General features: G+C 38.6%; 2 protein-coding genes across 6 annotated transcripts in view; one reads left to right on the forward strand and one right to left on the reverse strand.

Moving 5' to 3' along the window:
* Positions 1–1,009: 1,009 nt before the first annotated feature.
* LOC127966311 (hsp90 co-chaperone Cdc37-like 1) lies at positions 1,010–17,041 on the reverse strand. Of its 2 annotated transcripts, XM_052567215.1 has the most exons (8): positions 16,789–17,041; positions 14,080–14,349; positions 12,118–12,214; positions 11,917–12,032; positions 11,691–11,813; positions 3,832–4,005; positions 3,363–3,434; positions 1,010–1,887 (listed from the first exon to the last, which is right to left on the reverse strand). In XM_052567215.1, exons 1-8 carry the CDS (start codon positions 16,864–16,866, stop codon positions 1,774–1,776), a joined length of 1,044 nt encoding a protein of 347 aa, XP_052423175.1. In that variant the 5' UTR covers positions 16,867–17,041; the 3' UTR covers positions 1,010–1,773. The 2 variants fall into 2 exon arrangements, with proteins under 2 accessions (XP_052423175.1, XP_052423176.1); XM_052567216.1 differs by lacking the exon at positions 3,363–3,434 and having other exon boundaries at positions 16,789–17,040.
* A 698-nt stretch (positions 17,042–17,739) lies between these two features.
* Positions 17,740–22,420, forward strand: part of LOC127966545 (exonuclease mut-7 homolog) — a 60,090-nt gene continuing 55,409 nt past the window's right edge. For 2 of the 4 annotated variants that reach the window (XR_008155646.1, XM_052567601.1), the window contains exons 1-2: positions 17,740–17,823; positions 21,631–21,700. Coding sequence is in view for 3 of the 4 variants with exons in the window: in XM_052567601.1 (XP_052423561.1) it covers positions 21,676–21,700 (25 nt within the window). In the remaining variant the exon portion in view is untranslated. The remainder of the gene's footprint in view (positions 17,824–21,630; positions 21,701–22,420) is intronic. The other 2 variants (XM_052567602.1, XM_052567599.1) reach the window with 2 other exon arrangements.

The following is a 22,420-nucleotide window of genomic DNA, read 5'->3' on the forward strand; positions in this document are numbered from 1 at the left end:
TTATAATTGGAGGGTTTTCGAGCATGAACCGCCTTTTTAATGTCATGTCACAGCATCTCAATAGGATTCAGGTCAGGACTTTGACTAGGCCACTCCAAAGTCTTCATTTTGTGTTTCTTCAGCCATCCAGAGGTGGACTTGCTAGTGTGTTACTTTTACGCCAGACGTAATGGGACACACACCTTCCAAAAAGTTCAACTTTTGTTTCATCAGTCCACAGAGTGTTTTCCTAAAATTCTTGGGGATCATCAAGATGTTTTCTGGTAAAACCGAGATGAGCCTTTGTTCTTTTTGCTCAGCAGCGGTCTTCGTCTTGCCATGCAGACCATTTTTTGCCCAGTCTCTTTCTTATGGTGGAGTCACTAAACACTGACCTTAAATGAGGCAAAAGAGGCCTGCAGTTCTTTGGATGTTGTTGTGGGGTCTGGTGAACTCTTGGATGAGTTGTCTTCTTCACACAGGGCCATGTAGTTTTGGATTTTGTTTTCCCTTAATAATAAAAAACCTTCATTTTAGAAAACTCCATATTGTGTTTACTTGTGTTATCTTTGATTAATATTTAAATTAGTTTGATGATCTGAAACATTAAAGTGTGACAAACATGCAAAAATAAACATGCTTATATAAAGACATCACACTGTTTATATTTTTTGGATCGAAAGATTGAGTAGCTTAAAAGAAATAAAGAAATGGAAAATTTTCTCATCAATATCTCTCAACCAATCTCTAATGTTTGTGTCTTTACATAAACTGGCTTTATGACCGGTGCCTTGTGTTTCTTTTGTTGAGTGGACGTGTAGCAAAAGCACGTATTGTACATTTGATCCTAGCTGCCATCGAACAAAGAAAGCCCCTCCTTCTGAAACCGCACGTTTCAGGCCAGTTTATTGCCTACAAGAAGTACAAGGTGAATCCCTCACACAAAGAGCTAGCCAACACATTATATTATGCCAAGATGTTATTCTAATAAAAATAAACTGCTAAATTAAAGATTTCAATCAGTCAGCAGTATTGGTGGTATAAAGATTTAATAGAGGATTTGATCTGCTTGTAAAGATTTGCACAATGTCATCACAGCCATCATGTAATATTACACACATCGTGGTTTGCTGTATATGCTCTTTATGTAGCACAAGCAATGCACACTATCTGAAACACACTGCATCGGCAGTGTTTCAAAGCAATAACAGAAGTCAGTCTGATGGGGAGGCAAAATGGCATCTCTGAAAGTCTTATTTGTTACGATAATTCACCCAAAAATGAAAGGTAACAACATTATATTGCTGGTTTTCATCTTGCACTACTTGAACCTTTTGCAAAGGTCTCATTTCCATCGTGAAGATAACAAAGTGGGAGGTCCTGCTTCGCCTTAGAGTCGTTTGTCTATCTGCAGGAAGCCGCCTGTTATCTGCCGCGTCCATGCACAGATGACACATGAAACAGTTCCCAGATAGCAGCTGGGGTCTGAATGTTCAGTGGACATTGTAGATTACAATCCAATGGTGGAGAACAACAAAAAGAACAAGCTTGATTTAAACTGAAATGAGGTTTTCCTTTGCACTCCTGCATTACTCAAAATGCTAAAACAGAAGTTAGCAACAGAAATGTGATAAAATACAGTTCCCTACTCTTTAAAATACTTTCTCTTTTCAACCAATATAAAGTGCAGCACACATCCAGGCACAGATACGAGCACAGGCCTTGTTCTTCCTGTCCTGTGACCCAGAGCTGTTTTTCTAGTGAGGTTTAGTCAGGGACCGCTAGTCTTCACTGCTAGCTCTCCATCATTCTCCACTCGTTGGTTTCTGAACTCTCTTCTTTGGAGGCTCTTGGTGTATTCGTCCAAAGTCCTGCCTCCAAGCAACGCTTCACGTGGTATTCTGCCACCTGTTACGAGCGAGAAAGAGGATGTTAATAAATAACAGGAAAAGACGCTTGCAGAACACAAGATCAGTATGAGGAACAGGAAGTGAGCTGTATGCTGAACAGCATAATGATCAAAAATGTTAATAGTTCACACAAAAATTTTAATTCTTTCACAATTTAATCACTCGTGTTGGTCCAAACCTGTATGGGTTTCTTTCTTGCATGCAAAACATGAGAAGAAACTTTGAAGAATTGTTATGCAGCTCTTTTCCATACAATGCAAGTCGATGGTTAAAAATCACATTTGAAATTTACATATTTTATTTTTGTATTTTAGAATGTAATTTATTCCTGTGATCAAAGCTGTATTTTCAGCATCATTACTCCAGTCTTCAGTGTCACATGATCCTTCAGAAATCATTCTAATATGCTGCTGATTTGCTGCAAAAAAGTATAAAATCTAAAAGAACTAAATTTTTCTGACTCTTAACCTTTAAATGGTACTGTAAGAAGCTGTTTGGTCTACATTTATGGTGCCTTTGTGTCATTTTGGAGCTTGAAAGTCCCTGGTCCCAATTCAGTTTTATTATATGTAAAGGAGCAGCATGAACATTTCAAAATATCTCAATTTGTTCTTCTATGGAAGAAAATGAGTCGTACAGGGTTGGAACAACATGAGGGTGAATAAATGGCATAATGTTTTAATATTTGTGTGATCTATCCCGTAATAATCCACTCTCACGCAGATCTACAGGGCAGGAAGAGGGATTATAGGTCAGCCTGGATTCTGATGAAAGCAATGCTGTTGCAGATTAAAGCTATTATGCAATTCTTCCTGTGTCTCTTGGCTCTCATTCAGCTCGTCTGTGTTGGGTTCAGAGCGTGTGCTCTCTGTGGTGACAAGTGAAAGTGAATGAGGAATGTTTAAGAACCTGAAAAATGTGCTTAACCCCTAAATGACCCTAAAACACACCATCATGTTTTGGTCAGACAATGCTGCATACTTCCTAAAGCTGTAACCAACAACCATTTATTATTCAAAAATTAATAAAAATAATTAGTGCTGTCAAATGATTAATCGCATCCAAAATAAAATTGGACAAAATTGTGTATATTTATTATGTATATATTTATACAAACACAAGCATAAATATATATATATATATATATATATATATATATATATATATATATATATATATATATATAAGAAAAATTTGTTATGTTTATATATTAAATATATGTAAAATATAATAATATAAATATAAAAATGTATATACACGTAAATATTTTCAAAACATATACAGAATATGTGTATATTAATATATAGATAATAAATAAACACAGTACACACACAAATATTATGTGAACAAAAACTGTTATTTTGGATGCGATTAATCGCGATTAATCATTTGACAGCACTAATGATAATAAAGGAAGACAAAGCAGAAACTGACAGAGAATGGTTGACAGGTTGTGATGTTTTACAGCGTTACCTGCGGGTTCATGCTGCTCAGCACGCTCTGAAGAATCTGCATATCCTGCATCTGGATGCATGTTTTCAGCTCCTGCAAAGTCAACATTTGACTCGTTTTAGTTTTCGTGATAGCTACACTAGTATTGAAAAGATAAGTATACTTTTATTTGGCAAGGACACACTGAATTGATCAAAAGTTACAGTAAAAACATAATCATAATATAAATACTATTTCAAGTAAATGCTGTTCTTTTTAACTTTAAACATTGATAATTTCTGAAATGTTTCTTGAGCAGCAAATCTGTATATTTGAATGATTTCTGAAGGAATGTGTGACACTGAAGACTGCAGTAATGATCCTGAAAATTCACAAGAAAAATTTGCATTTTAAAATATATTACATGCTTTGGTTATTTGCTGACAGTGAGGAACAGAAAAACAAAACGTGATTACAGCACATAAAACAGAGATTCAATAATCTTTCGTACCGGTGGCAAAGACTCAAAAACCTCCTTGGGGTCGAGCTGACAGCCTGGTGTTGTGTTTTGGTGCACTGTATCCTTTGGGGTTTCTCCTTTTGATTTCATGGTATACTCTTTAACTCTCTGCATAAAGTCGTTGAGTTCTGTGTGGAAGACGTCCAAGTATCCCTCCTGGCCTGCCTTAAAAAGAAGAGAAGAGCAAACCAGATAAAAAATGATTTAAAATGCATTCAGTGCGAAGATGAATGAGGTTTGGATGAATGTGTGAATATGAACTCATAGTCTATATTGCTTTGTTTCCTGGCCTCAAGCTGTCAGTGATGTCATGTCTCTCTCTAGTGGTCACTGACATCATTGCATAACACTCACACTCACTCAGACTGACTACACTAAAAGCTGCATGTCTGATCCAAAATATTGTGAGATATTATTACAATGTAAGAGTTTCTCTATTTTAAGCATTTGTAAAGTTTTCCTATTCTTTTATTTCTGTGTTAAAATGTAATTCATTCCTATGATAAAAGCTGAATTTTCAGCAACATTACTCGCATGTTTTCAGTGTCACATGACCGTTCAGAATTCATGCTAACATGATGACCTGCTGCTCAAGAAACATTTATGATTATTACCAATGTTGAAAACAGCTGTGCTGCTTAATATTTCTGTGGAAATCGCAATACACTGGCACTCAAAAGTTGAATAGTAAAATAGTAATAATGGTATGTTTTTGCTTAAAAAACTAAAATAAAAATACAATACATTTATTTTAATTATACTGACATTAATAATGTTACAAAATAATTCTATATCAATACAAAGAATCCTTACAATTCAAACTGGATCATTTTAGAGCTGTAAAGTGCTGGAAATATTTGTTTTGAAATGCTTGAAAGTCATTGAAAAAATTTCTCTCAAAAAAGGTCGGACAAACCCTGAAATGAATAATGTAATAACATTCAACTATTTCTGCAAAACATCATTACAGCTAGCATTAATACTTCTGGTTTTCTGCTGTACGTCAGCACTGTTTATAACAGAGAATTTTGTGCAAAACTTGAATGAATCGAAGATCAAAAGACTAAAGAATACCCAAGACGTGTAACTCGTATAGTTCTGAATGGGGAAAACTGCAACGCTCAATATGTTCACTCAATCGCAGGAAGCCCCGCCTTCTGAGCAAAAGAGCCAATCCCCAATTGCTGCATCACTGCACCTGCCTGAAGTCCCGGTTACTATAGAAACAGTCAATGTTCTGAGATGTGCACCTAAGACTGAGAAACAAGCTTTTTTTTGTAAAGCTATTTGAGCAGAATTAACAACTTTATGATACAGTTGTGAGATTTCATTGATGATTTCGAATATGAAATTTAATCGTAAGCTTGGTGACCATTTTTGGAGAATTTTATGTTTCCCTATTCAAAAAAGAGAGAGGAGCTGCACTTGTATACGTGAGCGGTAGGGGTGTAACGATACGCGTATTCGTATTGAACCGTTCGGTACGACGCTTTCGGTTCGGTGCGCGGTACGCATTATGTATACCGAACGGTTCGTTGGAGTAATTAATTATATTTGAAAAAAAAAAAAAAGAGAGAGAAAGAAATATAATGATATGCGTTCAACAAGGTAGCCCAATAACCCAAACAACGTAACAGGCAACGCCCCTGACACTCCCGAAGAAGAAAAAAACACCATCTTATATGTTTATGTTAGGCTACTCCAGTGGTTTTCAACCTGTGGTCCGCGGCCCCCTAGTGGGCCGCGGTGGTATTGCAGGTGGGCCGCCAATTATTTTCTGTTTATTTCCAGTCCATTCTAGGGCTGTGCGATTAAAAGAAAACGTCCTAAAATCACGATTTGAGCGTGCGCATATGCCTAACTCCAGGTTCACACACTGTCTGTGATGCGCCTTTTTTCTGAGCCAATGTTGACGGATCAGAGCGTTCTCACTGCGGTAAAAGGCTAGAAATAAAAACGTGCGAAAATAATTCATGTCTAACACATGAGCATAGAGTGAATTTGTTAGTGAACAGGATACAGTTTAAGTGAGAGGAGACACGTTTTAAGTGTGCAAAGCAGCGTGTATCTGAGCAAGCACGACCGGTTTTGTGACGGAGCAAAGGAAATCTGCTGCGAACAGAGAGATTCGCACTCGTGCATTATTTTAATGTGCTTTCGCGTTATATTTATGCGCTCTCACTGCTGACCGCATACACATACTACACACTGCAAACACCTGAGGCACCGCTACAATTAATGAGCTCTATGAACAATGCATGGCAAAAAAGAAAAAAAAGTCCCTGTATACAGGTTTTTTAAAAAAAAATTTTTTTTTTTGCCACAAGTCTATACATTTTTTTTACATCTTCACTATAGTGATAATTTTGACTTATGTCTGTTCTAGAGATGTTACAACTTTTTGATAAAGCTCTGATTGGTTTTCTTTTGGAAATATGTTTCAAATTAATCCTGAATGCATTTATGACTGTAAAAGCACAATTGCAAAATTGATCAAAAAAATCGCGATAGTTTTTTTTTTTTTTTTTTTTGTCCATATCGCACAGCCCTAGTTTATTCAATAAATATAGTTTAAAATCTAGCTTCTGAGTACTAAGTTATTAACCCAACAATAGCGGGGTCAGTTAATTTTTTTGAAGTGGGCCGCGCAAACATATGTGTTTGGTTGTGTGGGCCGCGAGTTGAAAAAGGTTGGGAACCACTACTCAGCAGGCGCTCGCTCACTCAGTACACGCTGAAGGCTCGTTGCAAAATAGCCAATGCGTTTAACAGACTAGAAATGAGAAGATCCTCCAATAACCAACAGGTCTGGTGTTTGGGTGCACTTTGGATTCCCTTTAAGCTATAATGGTGATGGCAAGAGAGTGGTGGATAAAAAAACAACGGTATGTCGCATCTGCAACATGACAGGGTACACCAGCGGGATTACAAAAAAAAAAAAAAAAAAAAAAAAACCAGCGGGAATATCTGGGATATATGCGTCAGTACTATCTGGGAAAAGACGAAAAAAAGGAGAAACATGCACGCAGCAAACTATCCCTGCAGCATTTAGCTTACAGGGAATCCAACACAAACACCAGACCTGTTGGTTATTTTAGGATCTTATATTTCTGGTCTGTTAAATGCATTAGACATTTTGCAACGAGCCTTCAGCGCGTGCTGAGTGAGCGAGCGCCTTAGGGGCCGTTCACATATCGTGCCTAAAAACGCATGGAAAACGCTAAGCGCGTCTTTCTCCTCCTTTCCAAAGCGCTCGGGCAGAAGCGCTCATGAGGCGTCTGTCTTTGCTAAGCAACAATGACGTGCTCTCTCCATGAGACGCGGAAATTTCAGCGAAGGATAAATGGATTTGCAGCTCTAAAAATCGCTTGCAGTAGCTCTGCTACTGAATTTATTTCAAAATTGCAATCCATATACAACTATGATCAGCTGTTCCTTCATCTTGGCTGAGCTCTCAACGTTGTTACGGGAAAGGATGAAGCTGATTGGTTGGTTCTTGTCACATGACCCGCGGTGCGCTTGCGGCATTCTGAAAAGTTGAGATGTTTTTACATTTTGCTGTATCTAAAACGTATCGAACCGAACCGAACCGAACCGTGACATCAGTGTATCGTATCGAACCGAACCGTGAATTTTGTGAACCGTTACACCCCTAGTGAGCGGTGTTTGAAAGATGGCAGCCGAGTGAGATGACTTGTCTTAAAGGGACTTTGTTAGATCTTGCAGCAGCCTTATTTATGATGCTGTGAATTCAAACGCGTCTCACTGGATTTGTGAAGCAACGGTGTCGCGAATTCAACTTTGCTTCCTGGATAAAGCTATTCTGAGCCCAGGCAATTTGTTTGCATTGCAATCCGAGCTGATAAACGGGTGAGAACATAAGGATTACGAAAACGATTAATTATTTTTGGTAATTATTGTAATAGTATAAAAACTTCACCAATCACGGGAAGGAGGAGGCGGGAACCGGCGGACATTCAAACCAAGACTTTAATAATAAAATAAACACAAAACAGCGCGACAGCCTCTCGCGGACGATTGTCGCGCACAAACAAAACCCAAACACAAAATAAAATCCAGGTCTGGTCCTCTCTCATCCTTCACGGTCATCACTCCTCTTTTTTATATCCTTCCAATCTCCTCGGTGGGACTCGAGACCGGTGAGTGGAACATTTCCCAATCACGCTCTCATTTCCAAATCACTCCACCAGCCTTGCTCTGTTCCCACGGCTCTCTGCCCCGCCCCACTCGTCACAATTATCACTTTATTTCAGTTAGTTTTCAATGACTGTTGTTAGTTTCATTTTGTTTACTAAATAGTTTAGTTTTTTGAATATTTTGTCATTTTTATTTCAGTTCATGAATTAGTTCTTTCATCAGTAATTTTTGTCTTTGTTTTAGTTTACAAAAATAACCTTCGTTTCATTGCGGTCCGAGCTGATAAATGATCCGTGCTGTTTGAGCTGTACAGCGTGGACTGGTGCAAGTGCGACTGCTTACAAAATTTAATCGTATCAGCAGAAAATTATTCCACTTAATTATTCCAAACCTTTGACCAGTAGTGTATTTTTTAATTAACCTTGAGGATAGGGCTGGGTGATATTTCTTATGATATGATCAGTGTTGTAGTGAAGACGAGCTTGTTCGATTCAGAGTCAAAATCAAGTTCAGAGAGGGTTGAGTCCAAGTCAAGATCAGTTCAGAGAGGGTTGAGTCCAAATTAAGATCGAGTTCAGAAAGGGCTGAGTCCGAGTCAAGACCGAGTTCAGAGAGGGTTGAGTCAGAGTTAAGACTGAGACCAGAGAGGGTTGAGTCCGAGTCAAGATCAGTTCAGAGAGGGTTGAGTCAGAGTTAAGACTGAGACCAGAGAGGGTTGAGTCCGAGTTAAGATCAGTTCAGAGAGGGTTGAGTCCGAGTCAAGATCAGTTCAGAGAGGGTTGAGTCAGAGTTAAGATCAGTTCAGAGAGGGTTGAGTCAGAGTTAAGACTGAGACCAGAGAGGGTTGAGTCAGAGTTAAGACTGAGACCAGAGAGGGTTGAGTCCAAGTCAAGATCAGTTCAGAGAGGGTTGAGTCCGAGTCAAGATCAGTTCAGAGAGGGTTGAGTCCGAGTCAAGATCAGTTCAGAGAGGGTTGAGTCCGAGTCAAGATCAGTTCAGAGAGGGTTGAGTCCGAGTCAAGATCAGTTCAGAGAGGGTTGAGTCCGAGTCAAGATCAGTTCAGAGAGGGTTGAGTCCAAATTAAGATCGAGTTCAGAAAGGGTTGAGTCCAAATTAAGATCGAGTTCAGAAAGGGCTGAGTTCGAGTCAAGACCGAGTTCAGAGAGGGTTGAGTCTGAGTCAAGACCGAGTTCAGAGAGGGTTGAGTCCGAGTTAAGATCAGTTCAGAGAGGGTTGAGTCCGAGTTAAGATCAGTTCAGAGAGGGTAGAGTCCGAGTTAAGATCAGTTCAGAGAGGGTAGAGTCTGAGTCAAGATCAGTTCAGAGAGGGTTGAGTCCGAGTCAAGATCAGTTCAGAGAGGGTTGAGTCCGAGTTAAGATCAGTTCAGAGAGGGTTGAGTCCGAGTTAAGATCAGTTCAGAGAGGGTAGAGTCCGAGTTAAGATCAGTTCAGAGAGGGTAGAGTCTGAGTCAAGATCAGTTCAGAGAGGGTTGAGTCCGAGTCAAGATCAGTTCAGAGAGGGTTGAGTCAGAGTCAAGATCAGTTCAGAGAGGGTTGAGTCCAAATTAAGATCGAGTTCAGAAAGGGCTGAGTCGGAGTCAAGACCGAGTTCAGAGAGGGTTGAGTCGGAGTCAAGACCGAGTTCAGAGAGGGTTGAGTCCGAGTTAAGATCAGTTCAGAGAGGGTTGAGTCAGAGTTAAGACTGAGACCAGAGAGGGTTGAGTCAGAGTTAAGACTGAGACCAGAGAGGGTTGAGTCCGAGTTAAGATCAGTTCAGAGAGAGTAGAGTCCGAGTCAAGATCAGTTCAGAGAGGGTTGAGTCCGAGTCAAGATCAGTTCAGAGAGGGTTGAGTCAGAGTCAAGATCAGTTCAGAGAGGGTTGAGTCCAAATTAAGATCGAGTTCAGAAAGGGCTGAGTCGGAGTCAAGACCGAGTTCAGAGAGGGTTGAGTCGGAGTCAAGACCGAGTTCAGAGAGGGTTGAGTCCGAGTTAAGATCAGTTCAGAGAGGGTTGAGTCCGAGTCAAGATCAGTTCAGAGAGGGTTGAGTCCGAGTTAAGATCAGTTCAGAGAGGGTTGAGTCAGAGTTAAGACCGAGACCAGAGAGGGTTGAGTCTGAGTCAAGACCGAGTTCAGAGAGGGTTGAGTCCGAGTTAAGATCAGTTCAGAGAGGGTTGAGTCCGAGTCAAGATCAGTTCAGAGAGGGTTGAGTCCGAGTCAAGATCAGTTCAGAGAGGGTTGAGTCCGAGTTAAGATCAGTTCAGAGAGGGTAGAGTCAGAGTCAAGATCAGTTCAGAGAGGGTTGAGTCCGAGTCAAGATCAGTTCAGAGAGGGTTGAGTCAGAGTTAAGACTGAGACCAGAGAGGGTTGAGTCAGAGTTAAGACTGAGACCAGGGAGGGTTGAGTCAGAGTTAAGACTGAGACCAGAGAGGGTTGAGTCCGAGTCAAGATCAGTTCAGAGAGGGTTGAGTCAGAGTTAAGGCAGAGACCAGAGAGGGTTGAGTCCAAATTAAGACCGAGACCAGAGAGGGTTGGTTTCGAGTCAAGATCAAGTTCAGTGAGGGTTGAGTCAGAGTCAAGACCGAGTTCAGAAAGGGTTGACTCCAAGTCAAGATCGAGTTCAGTGAGGGTTGAGTCCGAGTTAAGACAGAGACCAGAGAGGGTTGGGTCTGAGTCAAGTCCGAGAACAGAAAGGGCTAAGTCCGAGTCAAGACAGAGACCAGAGAGGGTTGTGTCCGAGTTAAGATCGAGCTTAGAGAGGGTTGAGTCCGAGTCACGACCGAGTTCGGAGAGGGTTGAGTCAGAGTCAAGATTATTCAAAAAGTTGCATGAACATTAAAATTGGTACCATATTCAAACAGTATATAAAATGTATAGGGGTGCTCGATAAATATCATCCGGTAATTAATGCGCATCCCGTCAGTAAAGCCGGTTATGTAATCAGCGGTAAATTCCATCAGGTGCATGATTTCACATAGAGCAGCTGTTACTACACAGATCTGTTGATTTGCGCAGCTTGTCAGTTAACCGTCAGTTTACTGACTAGATGCGCATTAAATTATGCGCATATGTTTAGTTTTATTCTGTATACTATCTATTAGCCTATAAAACAGAATTTATACTTAGCTGTTGCATTGTGTACCCTTTTCACCTTTTTGCAGAATGAAAAAAAAAACTCTGAAAACATGCTTGCACGTTTTTATTTTAGTGTAATTTCATAGATAAAAAAAAAAGTTGTTTACATGCATCTTAAGGATCCCTAATTGTGAATGTGAGGTGGGGGCGGCACGATCGTGCTCTGCCTAGAGCGGCATTTTAGCTTGCACCAGCCCTGGACATGATCATGCGCATCTAGTCAGTAAATCTATTTCAGTGATTACCGCTAAATCGCCATCACCTGCTTTCAAATGGAGAGGCATTTAAAGTCAGAGCTGTAGATCATTGATAAGCTACGCAATATCGCGTATATTATAATGAACATGATATTGCATAGCTTGTCAGTGATCTACGGCTGAACCAGATTTACTGACTAGATGCGCATGACCATATCATTAGATATATCACCCAGCCCTACTTGGGGAATTGTTTCTGTACCTCCCCCCCTGCTAAATGAGCCATGTACAGTAAGAGATGTGTAATGTATTGTCATCACTGGGAAAAGCACAGCAGAGGTTGAATGTGATGTCAAAACTTACTTTAGCTTTCTGAAAGAACTGACGGAAACAGCCTCGTGGGTCCTGCTGAGTGTTGCGGGCCATTTCCAGAATAAACTGCATGACGACTGCCTGATGAGCCACCTGCTCCATTAACGCCTCTTTCTGCAGAAGATCCAGACAGTCAGGATAGTCAGGACCTAGTAGTAGGTCGTGGAGGCACACACTAGTACATACTGCAGAAACAGTACAGCTTGTGTGCACTCACTTGCTCTGCCTGCAGACGGAAGCACCACAGGATCAGGTAATTGGCCGTTTCTTCACAGATGAGATGGTGGTACTCTGCTAGAAAGCGCTGACTATCATCCCATCTCCTCAACATACCTGTCCAGTCAGAACAGAGAGGACAACCTCCATTCAGATGAACAATCTCCATTAATAAACACACAAATCAAGCTCCGTGACTTACCAAAATGTTTCAAGAGTTCTTCATTACGCTGGACGAAGCTTATGTTCTTATCGTGATGGGATTCATTAGGCCAAGACTGTGAACTGTTTATGATACTCTAGGAAACAATGAGAAAAAAGGGCACATGTACACTTATAATATAATAAGTGAAACTAGACCACAAAACCAGTCATAAGGGTACATTTATTTCACGTATGTACATACACATATACAGTTGGTACAGAAAGTATTCAGATCCCCTTACATTTTTCACTGTTATATTGCAGCCATTTACTAAAATCATTTAAGTTCATTTTTTACCTCATTAATGTACACACAGCACCCCATATTGACAGAAAAACAGAACAGTTGACATTTTTGCAGATTTATTAAGAAAAACTGAAATATCACATGGTCCCAAGTATTCAGACCCTTTGCTGTGACACTCATATATTTAACTCAGGTGCTGTCCATCGTCCTTGAGATGGTTCTACACCTTCATTTGAGTCCAGCTGTGTTTGATTATACTGATTGGACTTGATTAGGAAAGCCACACTACTGTCTATATAAGACCTTACAGTTCACAGAGCATGTCAGAGCAGATGAGAATCATGAGGTCAAAGGAACGGCCTGAAGAGCTCAGAGACAGAATTGTGGCAAGGCACAGGTCTGGCCAAGGTTACAAAAACATTCCTGCTACACTTAAGGTCCCTAAGAGCACAGTGGCCTCCGTAATCCTTAAACTCAAGATGTTTGGGACGACCAGAACCCTTCCTAGAGCTGGCCATCCGGCAAAACTGAGCTATCGGGGGAGAAGAGCCTTGGTGAGAGAGGTAAAGAAGAACCCAAAGATCACTGTGGCTGAGCTCCAGAGATACAGTCGGGAGGTGGGAGAAAGTTGTAGAAAGTCAACCATCACTGCAGCCCTCCACCAGTGGGGGGTTTATGGCAGAGTGGCCCGACGGAAGCCTCTCCTCAGTGCAAGACACATTGAAAGCCCCCATGGAGTTTGTTAAAAAAAACACCTGAAGGATTCTCTGGTCTGGTGAGACCAAGATAGAACTTTTTGGCCTTAATTCTAAGCGGTTTGTGTGGAGAAAACCAAGCACTGCTCATCACCTGTCCAATACAGGACGACTGGTTGGTAATCGAGCGAAAGATGAATGCGGCCAAGCACAGGGATATCCTGGACGAAAACCTTCTCCAGAGTGCTCCGGACCTCTGACAGGCCGAAGGTTCACCTTCCAGCAAGACAATGACCGTAAGCACGCAGCTAAAATAACGAAGGAGTGGCTTCACAACAACTCAGTGACTGTTCTTGAATGACCCAGCCAGAGCTCTGACTTAAACTCAATGGATCATCTCTGGAGAGACCTGAAAATGGCTGTCCACCAACGTTTACCATCCAACCTGACAGAACTGGAGAGGATCTGCAAGGAGGAATGACAGAGGATCCCCAAATCCAGGTGTGAAAAACGTGTTGCATCTTTCCCAAAAAGACTCCTGGCTGTATTAGATCAAAAGGTGCTTCTACTGAATACGGATACTTTTTTTTTTTATAAATCTGCAAAAATGTCAACAATTCTGTGTTTTTCTGTCAATATGGGGTGCTGTGTGTACATTAATGAGGAAAAAACTTAAATGATTTTTGGATGGCTGCAATATAACAAAAAGTGAAAAACTTAAAGGGGTCTGAATACTTTCCATACCCACTGTATAGAAAAATTATAAATGACATGATAAATTTAATATTTTAGCGCTGGATGAAAAGTAATACTTATTGACCGCAAACTTTTGAATGGTAGAGTATATTTAGATGATCAAAAGAAAGAAACATAATTGTAAAGCTATTCATATTAGCCCTGTTCCAAAACATCCCATGCCTCTGAAGGGGAAATGGTGCTGTGTGTTTTATACTTTGACTCAGAGCTCAGTGCTGAGATCTCCGTCACAATGCTTTGATAAGTATAAGAGATGAGATACCTTGTCAAACACATCTCGGCTGGCCCCTGAGCACAGAGTGGGGCTCCGTCCCAGCATGCTCTCTTTATGTCTCCACTCCTGCTCGGTCTGCGAGAGCTCTGTGGAGGACGCCAGGGCTCGGGCGCGCTCCTGCTCCACAGACTCAGAGCTGTGCAGCTCCAAACCACAGAGCTGATCCTGCGCCTCGGCCAGCTGCCACTGCGACACGATCGAGGCCTTCACACAGCGCTGCTGACTCAGGCACAGAGACGCCTCGCTCTCCACACTGGGCTGTGATGAGACACAGAGAGATAACCCTCACTAAACCTCCAACAAACCATTACAGGCTGCATGGAAGAGTCATACGTTTATAAAGAACATCACTCTGGTTTTGAAACCAGATTCAATCTTTAATGACAGTGACATTACAAATCTAGTTGCTTTGAACTTGTAACCATCAGGGATGCTGATTTTCACGCTGTTCGTGTTCATTATTATATTTTATTGATATAGTTTATATTTTATATATACAGTTGCAATCAAAATTATTCAACCCCCTTGACCGGCAAGACATTTTTCTGCGGAGAACAACACTTTATGAAAACAATTCAGCAAAGGCATCAGTAAAGTATTAGAGAAAGTTTGTTAATACACTTTTGAGTGAATCTGAGAATGGAACATTGAATCATGATGAAATTCTAATTGGCTCTAAACATTAATGTTCAAAATTAATCAACCCCCTTTGTGCAGAGGGCTTTAAAAAAGCTGTCAATCAAAATGTACTTGTCAGGCTCGGGCCGAAACCTGTCGGGCTCGGGTCCTGTCGGGCCTAACTTTTAAGGCCCGATTACAGCTCTAGTGAGAGGTGTAGTTCAGTTTTAGTAAAGCTCTTCTATAGAGTCTGGGAACATGACGTCAGCAACGCAATGCATTCTGGGACTTTAGGACACGGACGCTGCTGTATGTATTGTATTGGATTGATAATAGACTGTTTTGTTTGCTCTGTACAGCTAAAAAATAAGTTACAATGGTAAAACTTTGTTGTGTAATTAACTGACATACGGCATGGAAAAATAATTTGAATGGAGTGCGATTTTTCAGCTTTCCCGCTGGAAAACTGCACCTTGAACTCAGGTCTCCGGGGTAATAAAGCGGCGTCACATTGCTTGGTTAGCAGCAGTAAGAAGGAAACGAAGGATTGTCCCTTTGGTCTGATATACACGTATGTATGTGCATTTATATATATATATATATAAATATTCAAACACGTACGTTATATAAACAACTTTTTTTTGGATGTGATTAATCGATTTGACAGACTTAACGTTACATTAAATGTTACCTATGCATGAACCACATCTCCTGCATTATCAGTGTTATGCATATTGCATACCACCTGTTACAGTAATAAACGGCAAAATTGATCAATTCTGTATCTCTTTATTTGTGCATCATAACACACTGAGGTTAATTTGTACAGTTTACAATAACGCATATTAAAAAGTAAAGGGGCAGTTTAACTCGCTCGTTGATGCGGAAAATTTGTAGGTTCTGCACCCATCCATTTGTAAATTGCAGGTGAGACTCGAGAGATTTATCATTTTTAAACTGATCAGAGGTGTACGCTCTGACACTACAAACAAGGTAAGAAAACACCTTGGGGAAGGTTACGAGTGGCAGCTCTTTAAGATCATCCGAACACTCTTTGTGTTCGTGCAGATTGAGTTCGTTGATTGTATTGATTTTTTTCTAAATACCGCATCTTTGCTTCCTTGTTGAGTTTTTCTTTATATGTAATCTTACACTTGATCTGTATGTCATGTCACTTTCACTGATAAGCGTGTCCCCAAAAATGGCTGCGACTACCCAGAATGCAATGCGCAGTGACGTAGTTTCCCAAGCTCTATAGGGTTGTGTGAGTGCTTGAGCTGTTAGCAAGTTGTGCTTTATCAATGCTGTCATGAATTTACAGACCACTGTGTGATGGATAACAAAAACAGGAAACAGAGGATGATAAAAGCCTTTTTGTAAGATAAATATCCATATCTAATACCATACCATAACGTAATAAACACCTTTTTCTCACTTCTGCTGACTGAGGGGAACTGGATGATGCTCAGGCTGAAGATGGTTTGGAAGAGCAAGGACTGTTTTTAATATAACTTTGATTGGATTATTCTGAAAAAGTAAGTCACACACCTACAGTAGGATGCTTCGAGAGTGAGAAGATGGACGCATTTCATTCTCTGGTCAACTAACCCTTTAAAGAGGACGAACTGAGCATTATATTATTACATGTAAGTTATATTTATTTTACAAATATAAATGACATAGGCCTATTTTGTTTTTAATACATTCATTTTTTATCATTTACATTGAGTTAACTAATTTATGTTGAATATTTGTCTATTTTTCCATTTATATATATATATATATATATATGTGTGTGTATGTATGTATGTATGTATGTATATATATATATATATATATATATATATATATATATATATACACACACACATATACACATACACACACACGTGATTTTGGGACAAAAGTGATTCCTCTCTCTCTCTCTCTCTCTGTAGGTGTGTAAATAAAGTGCCAACTTTAATGTTTCAAATAAAATGTCATAATATGTTTCAAGATCAAACACAACCTCATATTGATTTAAAGAGCAAGCACAAGGCATTGAGGTGTGATTGAAGCGCTCGTGAACTTTGTGAGTACCTCTTGTGGGTGTGCGCGGGGCATGGTTTCCTTTCGGTCCGGTTCAGCTTGAAACACGCCGCCTCCAAACCACTCCATCTCCGTAGACGTCTTCTGCTGTTTATATCGCTCACGACCCGACAAACACCCGCAGTCCTCTAGTATGTAAGCCAGCAGAGAGAGTTATTTTCAGGTTATAACATCAGCAGTCCTCTCTGCAGCTCTTTATAGCTCCTTATGACAACTTCCGTGCGCTGACGCACGCACGCGTCACGTGATGTTAGACGCTGCTCACATGAAATGTTATATTTTTTATATTAAATTAGATTTGTTTCGACATTTTTTTGCATATTTGGAGCAATAAACATTTGGAACAAAAACTATAAATAAATAAATACATTATTTTTTAGATGCTTTCGTAATTGGTTATTATTATATTATTACATTTTAAGTCTCAACATCATTATACTTTGAAACATTTTAGGACTTAATAAATAAATAAAGGTAAGAAAAATAATTAAAGTTTAAGTTAAAGTAAACTTTACTTTTAAAGTTAAAATCTACTTTAGGATTTACTACTGCACATGAATCAAATATAATTTGGTTTAACTATATAGCATTTTGTTTTTATGATTACAGTAAACCACATCCAAAGAAAATCAGCAGCCTATAATAGTCTAATAATATTTTTTTAACAGCGTTAATTGACAAAATTTGTTTTTGAAAACGAATGGATGTTTAAACCGTTCACTCCTCAATAGATGGCGCCACAACTCCGTTCTGCGATTGATTTGTCATTTTATCACACAAGACTCGTTGCGTCCCTTAAAAATAAAAATATTACTGTTGCACGTTTAATTTGAGGTCGCACAATCATTGCATGCTGACAGCCGTTTTGCCTCTGCATTAAATAAAGTATTTCAAGCGAACTCGCGAGAATATTCGCGTGTCACAGTGTTACATGTCTATAATAAACATTCCCCGAGTTTAATGGTTCCGCCCGGATATATGGACAGATTCCTCCAACACACGTCGGCTGACATCAACGTTATTTAGGTAAGTTGAATAGTCGTAATTAACACTGACTCATTCAAAACATATAAATATAATCGTTTTGTTTTTAACACGAGTAGTTGTCATCGAGCTGATGTCTCGTGGATAGCACACTCGTGTTTTTATGCTCGCACACATTAGCCGCTTCACTGATGATATTCATGTATTAGGAGTTGCAGCGTGAGTGAAAAACGTGAACAAATGTCATTTTAAGGGAATGTTGAATGTTCTCGTTTCAAAACGTAGAAATTAAGTTATGTCTTTTTGATCGACGTTTAAAGTTTATGTGGAAGTGAAAGATTTTAATTAGTTATTTTGTTCTTACCGAAAGTCATTCAAGTTTAGTTTTCACTTATGTATATTCATTCAGAATGTTCATGTTCAATGGCAGTTATATCGTATAATAAATACCAAGCAATGCATTAGATTAAATGTGTCATTGTGTGAAGAGGTGTGAGTGTAACTGTAAATGAGTAATAACGGAAATCACGGCGGTGGGTGTAACGTTATCTGAGCGCGTCCTGATGCGGAGCTGCTCGCGTGCCTCTATTGTCTGCGTCCTGCGTCCCTCACGCGCTCTCAGAACAACACAAGCGCGAGCTAACGCCAATCGAGCGAAGCGTCCCGCTGCAGACACACACACACACACACACACACACACACACACACACACACACACACACACACACACACACACACACACAAATTCATTTGATTGCTTTCATTTGGATCTGAAAGACATTATAAAGAAAACAAGATCCACATACTCTGGGAAGTGTCTTTGGCAAGCTGACAGATCTTCAGTTCGTGGCTAACATACTTGTACAGGTTCTTCCATTTATAATGCTCAACACATTAGGGATAAACAAAACATCTCCGTCTCCATATTTGCATGCTCCCTATGGTGACTGAAACAGAGCAGAATTTTTGCAAGCCTTTTTGCTTTCTTTTTTTTGTGCTAAATGGCTTTAGTAAAACAGCCAACAGCGAGAAATATGCTCTTAAAATGTCAAATGTCAAAGTCATTTATATTTGGAAATCTTCCTGCTGCCAGCTGGTGGCGCTATGACTTTAACTGTGTTTTGGCATGTAGATTTCTTCAGTCCAGCACTTTTGTCAACCATATGAAATTTGGTGGAGATTGAATAAAGTATGTTCGAGTTAATATAAAGCATTACATGTCCTATTGTCAACAGGTGGCGCTATGGTTATAACTGAATGTGTTCAGGCCAGGACTCTTATCACACATGTGAAGTTTGTGGAAGATTGGAAATTTTATGCCTGAGTTAATTTAAAACTAAAATTAAATTAGTTATAATGAATTATAACATCTTTTATTTCCCATGGCGAGACATCGAAATTTGTCACGGTTCCATGGACACGCCCTCTAACAAAAACTCAAGATTAAGATTTAGACTGAGTTTTTAACGAAAACTCAAGATCTTCGCAATTTAACATCGCAAAGGGCTTTAGATTAGGTGTACCAAATTTGGTGATGTTTGGTGAGATAAAACAAATACTGTGAGATATTATTTCAATTTCTCATATTGAAATAGGACATTCAAAAATTACACATCAGTTTTTACTCTCAGGAGAAAGTCCTCCAAAATGTTCATCTTGTCAGAACTCATTGTCCATTTAACATATCCTTCTGTATTACATCTGCCCCTCATCTGAGAAACCTTTTTTATTCTGTTGATAATCAAGTGAATCCGAACATGGTCCTAAGATTTCTAGAAGAAATCAATTAGAAACATCTATTCTAGTCTTCCTTTGATTGCACTTTATTTTCACCATGAATATAGCCTTAGAAGCTGGAATGGCGTTTAAAAGAAAAATTATTTCTCGTATTGATTTTCTGTTTTATTATATGTTTAAAATGTAATTTATTCCTGTGATTTAAAGCTGTATTTTCAGCATCGTTGCTCCAGTCTTCAGTGTCACATGATCTTCAGAAATCATAATAATATGATTTATTATCAGTGTTGGAAACAGTTGTGCTGCTTCATGTTTTTTTTTTTTTGTGATTTTTGGAAACAATTTTTTTCTGGATTATTTTATGAATCAAAAGTTAAAAATAACAGCGTTTATTTAAAATTAGAATCGTTTCTAACTATATGAGTCTTTACTATCACTACATCCTTGATGAATAAAAGTAGTATTCATTACTTTCAAAGTCATTTACTGACTCAACTTTTGAACGGTAGAGTATATAGAAATACAAGATTTCCGTTTTGAATACGTGCTGTTTTTTTATTTCATATTCATAAAATAAAAAAGTATCATGAAGCATCATGATCTGAAGACTGGAGGAATGATGCTGAAGATTCAGCTGTGATCACAGGAATAAATTACATTTTAATATATTACAATAGAAACTATTCTTTTAAAGTGCAATAAAATTTCACAAAATAACAGGGTTTTCTGTATTTTTTGATCAAATACAGCCTCGATGAGCACAAGAAACTTCGGTAAAAAATATAAAAAATATTACTGATCTCAGACTTTTGAATGGTAGTGTAATGATATACTATTTTGACATTTAAATGGGTGAAAATGTAAGTTTTATATATATATATATATATATATATATATATATATATATATATATATATATATATATATATATATATATATAATTTAAAATGATTTATTTACATATTTTTTTATACAAGTAATATAATTAAAAAAAAAATTATATAAGACTTTTAATATAATTGCACACCAATGCTGCATTTATTTGATCAAAAATGCTGTAACAACAGTAATATTGTGAAAAAAGTGCTTTTCTGAAAACTGTCACCTCACAACATTTCAAAGCATAATGTCGTACCTTTCACTGCACTCGGTTTCATATTAAATAATCAATAAATACTTACTTACATTAGAAATGTAGTACTCTCTTACTTTTACTCAAGTAACGTACGTTTTACTTCAGTACAAGAAAGTACTACATTTGTAAAGTTCTTAAGTATTAAAGGCAAAAACAGAACAACAACGTTTGATTATATAATGTAGTGCAGTAAAAATGACATCATCTTGCTCTGAAATGTAGTGAAGTAGAAGTTTTACAAAGAAAACGCCCAGTGAATACCCATAGTTCAGTGCTCAGTCAGAGCAGGATGTGATGTCGTGTGTCCAGCAGATGTCAGTGAAGCCCAGAGGAGAGGAGCGAGGGAGGAACAGTCCAGATGTTCCCACAGGGAGGGAAACGTGTTTGTGTGTGTGAGAGAGACTCAGACTGACACCTGAGGCACTTGTTCAACACCAATCACGTTTACTCTTCAGTCCACAAACTAGGAAAAAACCTGTGTTATATGTTTCCTCTCACAATAGGAAGGTAAATCTTAGCCCTGAAGCATTGTGAATACAACAGGGAACGATATATAACACTTTTTTGTGTGTGTGTGTGTGTGTGTGAACTGTTGCTGACTTTGGGGAAAAACTGCTTGAGAGTGTGTGAGAACTCACTGAAAGACTCGCATGTCGAGGAACATTAAGAGCAGCTGCCAATCTGCATTTTTGGGGATTGCTACATGGGGGAAAGAACCTAATTTTAATTTTACACTCATCTGTTTGAGGTCATCTAGCGAGTCGTGCTGTAACTTCCCAGCCTGAGAGGCATTCTGAGAGAGTGTTTCGGTTATAAACCGTGATGAATGTTATTAAAATCCACCGGCTGAAGAATTGTGCAACGTTAGACGTCTTCGAGTCTCTGAAGCATGTTGTAGCCTGTTATGTAGATCTATGTTGGGAATCAGTTTTCCATCTATTTTACAATCATAACAATGCTTGGGTTGTTTGGTGCAGGGTGAGGAAGCGTGGAGTCCAGACAGCGCCACCTGGTGTACAACAATGAGCCTGCAAGGACAATCCGAAGGTACTCCAACATCATTCGACTCTTGGATACTCTTTATTAAGCATTGCACTAATGCTAGCATGATTATTATACATGCAACAGCAAATCTATCCGTAGCATTTATTCGTTAGTTGCTGTTTTTATATATAAAAAATATATTAATTTATGCTACTGTTCACAGTTTTGGGAGTGGGTAATATTTTTTTTATTTATTATGAAATTTATACTTTTATTCTGCGAGGTCAGAAAAAACTTTATCATAACAGACAGTGAAGACATTTATAATGTTCACAAATATTTCCATTTTAAATGCTGTTCTTTTGAACTTTAAAGTAATCCGAGAATGGAAGAAAAAATATTATGACTGTTTTCACAAAAAAATATGAAGCAGCACAACTGTTTTCAACATTGATAATAATCAGAAATGTTTCTTGAGCATCAAGTCAGCATATTATTATGATTTCTGAAGGATCATGTGACCGTGAAGACTGGAGTCACTCTGAAATTTCAGCTTTGATCAGAGGAATGCATTATATTTGAAGTATATTAAAATAGAAAACATTTTTTTTTTATTAATAATAGGCCTATTTCAAGTTATTACGGTTTTTAATATACTTTAAATCAAATAAAAGAAGCCTTCAAAAACTTTTACATTTAATTGTGGAAATTTACTGAACATTATAATGTGGTTGTGACTCTTAAATCCACTTGTTGCATCTAAAATAATTAATGATATTTGTT

This window comes from Carassius gibelio, chromosome B10, assembly GCF_023724105.1.
Source record: "Carassius gibelio isolate Cgi1373 ecotype wild population from Czech Republic chromosome B10, carGib1.2-hapl.c, whole genome shotgun sequence".
Taxonomy (NCBI): Eukaryota; Metazoa; Chordata; class Actinopteri; order Cypriniformes; family Cyprinidae; genus Carassius; species Carassius gibelio.